Below are 5,480 nucleotides of genomic sequence, written 5' to 3'. Positions count from 1 at the left end.
TGTTGGAGTTTACACTGGCGATAAGATTCCTTTCCCAGCCTTGGTTCACTGCGCATGGGTTCTCTCTTCTGGAGTAGATCTCATTCACTGCCTCTCGCAGAAAACATCAGTGCTCTCCCTGCCCTCTCCTCACTCTCTCTCCTCCTTGACAGCCACAGTGTGCTGCTGCTGCTGACTGCCAAGGGGAGTGTGCCTTTAAGGACTCATGCCCTGCTCTGTTTGCTGTGCAGCAGTGTGGTGGCACCTGTGGTAAACTGGTCGTGCTGCCATTGGGATCATGACTTAATGCACCTCAACTGTAGAAATCAAACTATCGCCACTATACATTGCTGTCAGCCAATTTTGCAGTCACCTTGAGGGACCTGATTTGACAGTGGCACTGTGCACAATGTTTCAGAGCAAATAAGGTGAAATCTAAGTTCTAGAGAGGTCTTTCACTTTGTAGCCAATGTGTTTTGAATAAAACAGACCCTGGGCAATGCCACTGGCAATTTAGTCTTTACCACATACAATCTTTCAAAGCCTTTTGAAATTTACATGGAAAGTATGCTTTGTTTTAAACATCTTCCTTTAACTATAATTTATAGAATAACTTACTACTTAGAATGGATTCAAGGAATTCTACTTGTAATCAGATGGCTGGGGCAAATACAACCAAGCTGCAAGAAACAAAAGGGTTGGGAGGAATGGAACCCTGGTGCAAGGAGGGTTGATTCTCCCCCCCCCTCTCTCAGCAAAGGAGGGAGTGAGTGAGTGGACACTTCTTTTATGATCCATAGAACTACTCTAATCCTGTCAGGTTTGGTGGTTCAAGTACTTCCTCAGGACTGGTGGTAGGTCCAGTTGGTCGATGGAACGCAGGCTGCTTATTACTTTGAGGTACTTGCGAATGGTCAGTCTGGTTAATGACATCAAGGATCTTGGCTGAGCTGGAAACCAAGGACACAGTGGTAAATCAGCTGTGTATTGAGAGATTACCCGGCTGTGCGGATACTTTATCTGACAGAGACTGCACTAAATTGGTAAATTGGTTTATTATTGTCACATACACCCAGGTACAGTGAAAAACTTGCCTTGCGTACCATCCATGCATATCAATTCATTACAACAGTGCATTGAGGTATTACAAGGTAAGACAATAACAGAGTGCAGAATAAAATGTTACAGTTACAGGGAAAGTGCAGTGCAGGTAGCCACAACGAGGTAGATTGTGAGGTCAAGAGTCCACCTTATTGTACTAGGGGACTGGTCAATAGTCTTATAACAGTGGGATAGAAGCTGTCCTTGAGCCTCATGTTATGTGCTTTTAAGCTTTTGTATCTTCTGCCTGATAGGAGAGTAGAGAAGAGAGAATGTCCGGGATGGATGGGGTCTTTGATTATGCTGACCGCTTTACCAAGGCAGCGAGAAGGGTAAACAGAGTCCATGAAGGGGAGGTTGGTTTTCGTGATGTGCTGAGCTGTGCCCACAACTCTCTGCAGTTTCTTGCGGTCACGGGCAGAGCAGTTGCCATAGCAAGCTGTGATGCATCCAGGTAGGATGCTTTCTGTGGTGAATTGATAAAAATTGGTGAGGGTCAAAGGGGACATTCCAAATTTCTTTAGCCTCCTGAGGAAGTAGAGGCACTGGTGAGCTTTCTTGGCTGTGGTGTCTATGTGGTTGGATCAGGACAGGCTATTGGTGACGTTCACTCCTAGGAACTTGAAGCTCTCAACTGTCTCGACCTCAGCACTGTTGACGCAGACAGGAGAATGTGCACCGCCACCCTTTCTGAAGTCAATGACCAGCTCTTTTGTTTTGCTGACTTTGAGGAAAAGGTTGTTGTCATGACACCATGTCACTAAGCTCTCTATCTCCTTCCTGTACTCCGACTCATCATTATTTGAGATACGGCCTACTACGGTGGTATCATCTGCAAACTTGTAGATGGAGTTAGAGCAGAATCTGGCCTCGCAGTCATGAGTTTGAGCAGTGGGAGTAGAGTAGAGGGCTGAGGACGCAGCCTTGTGGGGCACCAGTGTTGAGAATAATCGTGCTGGAGGTGTTGCTGCCTATCCTCACTGATTGCGGTCTGTTGGTCAGAACGTCAAGTGGTCAGAAAGTTGGTCAGTTGCAGATGGAGGTGTTGAGTCCCAGGTCTCAGAGTATGGTGATGAGTTTTCATGGAAGTATAGTATTGAAGGCGGAACTGTAGTCAATAAACAAAAGTCTAACGTAGGTGTCTTTACTGTCCAGATATTCCAGAGATAAAGTGTAGGGCCAGGGAGATGGCATTCACCGTAGACCTGTTTCAGTGGTAGGCAAATTGCAGTGGGTTGAGGTTGTCTGGGAAGCTGGAGTTAATGCGTGCCATGACCAGCCTCTTGAAGCACTTCACGGTGGTGGATGTCAGAGCCACCGGGCGATAGTCATTAAAGCACGTTATCTTATTTTCCTTAGGTACCGGGTTGATAGTGGTCTTCTTAAAGTAGGTGGGAACCTCAGATTGAAGCAGGGAGAGCTAGCATACAGTTCTACCTGGAGTCACTATCCGCCACTCTAAAGCGAGTGGACTGAAGCTAGCTGTAACATCCTAGGGAAGAGCTCAGTGCACATATTCCATGGATGGATTATTGATGACTCTTCCCCACATGGCTGGGAAGTGTTCAATTGGCTTACATACAGACCTAATGTAGACGTAAGAGTCCAAGAGTCACACAGCACGGAAACGGGCCCTTCGGCCCTACTGGTCCATGCCGACCAAGATTCCCATCAAAGCTAGTCCCAGGTGCATGCATTTGGCCCAGATCCCTCTAAACCTTTCCTATCCACGTACCCGTCCAAGTGCTTTTTAATGTACCTACCTCAATCACTTCCTCTGGCAGCTCGTTCTATATACTGACCACCCTATGTGTGAAAACGTTGCCCCTCAGGTTCCTACTAAATCTCTCCACCCTCACCTTAAACTTATGCCTTCTAATTCTTGATTCTCCAACCCTGGGAAAAAGACTGAGTGCATTCGCCCTATCCATGCCCCTCATGATTTTATTCCCTATTTTACCTGCACTGTTTCAATGAGATGGGCACAGAAATGCATCCAGGAGCAGGGTCTCTCAGGATGATTATTTTTCTCTTCCTTAACCTAGGGTACTGCAGTCAATTGTTTCACCCTATTTGCTGGACAGTAAGAGGCCATTACATCCCTCAAACCTCTTCTACCATTTAATTGGATCATGACTGATTTAATCTTCTCCCTTGGTTCCATAACCCTTAATAATCTTGTTCAGCAAAAGTTAAACAATGTCACTTTTAAAATTTGACTAGATTTCTGCTTATCACAGCCATGGCTATTTGATTGCGGAGGTGTCCCAGATTCTTATTATCCTCAACCAACACCCAGACCCTTCCCTCTGACTGAACCCCACCCTTTCTCTCTTGTGACTGGCTTTCACCCAACCCACTCTCTGTCCTCCATGAGATCGGATCCTCACGGCCAATAAGCTCAGTTCCTTCCCTGCCCTGTGATTGGAACCCTGATCTCTCCCACTGGAACTGACTGTTTGCCGCAGCCCTGGGTAGCCAGCCTCTTTGACCGGGTGGGAAATCTACAGAAAATAATTAAGATGCAATAGGAAGAACATCTGGGAAATCCGTACCTCTGGATTCCATAGCGTACAAACAGCTCGCTCCTCCAACTTCTTACCATCTAATATCAAACTTCATTGCCTAAAAATTCCCTCTTGCAACTCTGATAAAAGAGCACTGTGCAGTCTGAAATAGGCTTATCCTGGTGTCAAACTATATTACAACCATTTCTGAGTGGATCTCTGTGACCACTGACATAAGTAGCTTGCCTTCTGCAGTTACTATGATCTTGCTGATCCTGTGAGCACTCTCCCACTCCCTTCCCTTCATCGAAGCATCCATTTCTTCTAAAGCATCAACACTCTCCAGCAGCTGGAAGAGTGCTGCTTGTATTGTGGCGTGTCCCTTTCAGGTCTGGATGCCGAGGTCGCAGTCACGAGGCCAAGTGCCAGCAGCGGTGAGAAGTTACAATAAATAACCTGGGCTGAAACTGATGCAGCATGGTGTTACACAGGGAAACCCCACCTCTCAGTTGAAGAATGCAGTCTTTGTGGGACTTCTAAAAGCACCGTTAGGGTGACACGCGACACTGTTTAAAGGGTGTTAAAATGCACTGAAGCATTCTCAAGGTAGGGGGCTCTTACCTGTGGCTCGGATTAGGAGTTCTGCAGCTTTGTTTTGTTGTGTGTTTTTGACTGGGATGTGGCCAGGCAGGTAAAGATTTGCCCCAAAGTCTATCAGCAGTTGGATATACTGAGGCCCGCAGCCATACCTGAGACACATCTCCAGAACTGTCTTTGGCTGTTTGATCCTTGCCAAAACTCTCTGCTCTGTACAGTTGTAGTTGGGGTCTGCACCGTAGAGGAGGAGCAGCCTAAAGCAGTCATAGTGCCTGTACACCGATGCAAGGTAGAGAGGACCACTACAGGAACAAGCATTAGAAGCCCAGTGGGGCACCTTGGAACGCACATTGACTTCAGCACCGTGCTCCAGCAGGGCCCGCAAGATCTCCACGTCCCCTTCTCTGGCTGCAGTGAGTACGGGCGAGCAGTTGTTGTAGATGCTTCCATTAGGATCAGCCCCAGCCCTGAGTAGAGCCTGAACACAGTGCAAGTGCCTGCCGCTGACAGCGGTGAACAGAGGGGTCTGAGCCTTAACATCCAGACTGTCCACCTCGGCGCCATGCCTCAGGAGCACTTCGAGGCAGCTCAGGTGGCCCTTTGAGGCTGCCAAACGGAGAGGAGTCCCCGGGACACCCCAGCCACTCCGGTTATTGATAAATTGAATGTAATGCTCCTGAGACAAGAGTTTGTTCAGAAGGGCCGCTTCATTCCTGGAGACAGCTTGGTTGATTTGATAGATTTCTGCGTTGTCGTCCTGGTTTCTGGGCTGCAGCATGGAGAAGATCTTGCTGATGTCCACCAGACTCATCTTCACTGGGGACATGATCTCCACTTTCAGCATGGCACTGGCTTCTGTATCAGCCATGCGGGATCACACAGAGGCATTCATGATGTTGCCTGTTACCCCTTGGAGGCCTAGGTTGACACTGACAGTGACGCAACACAGTGGTGATTGTGATGTCAGGCAGGCAGAGTGCTGCATTGTTCCCCTTCACTGGTCAGGTCATGCATAGTTGGGAAAACTGTTTCAGCCATGTGCAGGCTACGGCCAAAGAAGCACACCAACACCTCTCCTTCTTCAGAAGGCTGAGGAAATTCGGTATATCCCCAAAGACTCTTAGCAATTTTTACAGATGCACCATAGAAAGCATCCTATCCAGATGCATCATAGCTTGGTATGGCAGCTGCTCTGCCCAAGACCACAAGAAATGCAGTGAGTTGTGGACACAGCCCAGTCGATCACACAAACCAGCCTCTCCTCCATTGACTTTGTCTACACTTCCCACTGCCTCC

General features: G+C 47.8%; 1 protein-coding gene across 1 annotated transcript; it reads right to left on the bottom strand.

The window, feature by feature from the left end:
* Positions 1-712: 712 nt before the first annotated feature.
* LOC127567929 (ankyrin repeat and SOCS box protein 12-like) lies at positions 713-5,019 on the bottom strand. Its single transcript, XM_052011141.1, has 2 exons — positions 4,209-5,019; positions 713-929 (listed from the first exon to the last, which is right to left on the bottom strand). Exons 1-2 carry the CDS (start codon positions 5,008-5,010, stop codon positions 796-798), a joined length of 936 nt encoding a protein of 311 aa, XP_051867101.1. The 5' UTR covers positions 5,011-5,019; the 3' UTR covers positions 713-795.
* Positions 5,020-5,480: the final 461 nt, after the last annotated feature.

This window comes from Pristis pectinata, chromosome 3 (genome assembly GCF_009764475.1).
Source record: "Pristis pectinata isolate sPriPec2 chromosome 3, sPriPec2.1.pri, whole genome shotgun sequence".
NCBI lineage: Eukaryota > Metazoa > Chordata > Chondrichthyes > Rhinopristiformes > Pristidae > Pristis > Pristis pectinata.
The sequence above is the reverse complement of the archived record's forward strand: the minus strand, read 5'-3'. Positions and strand labels throughout refer to the sequence as shown.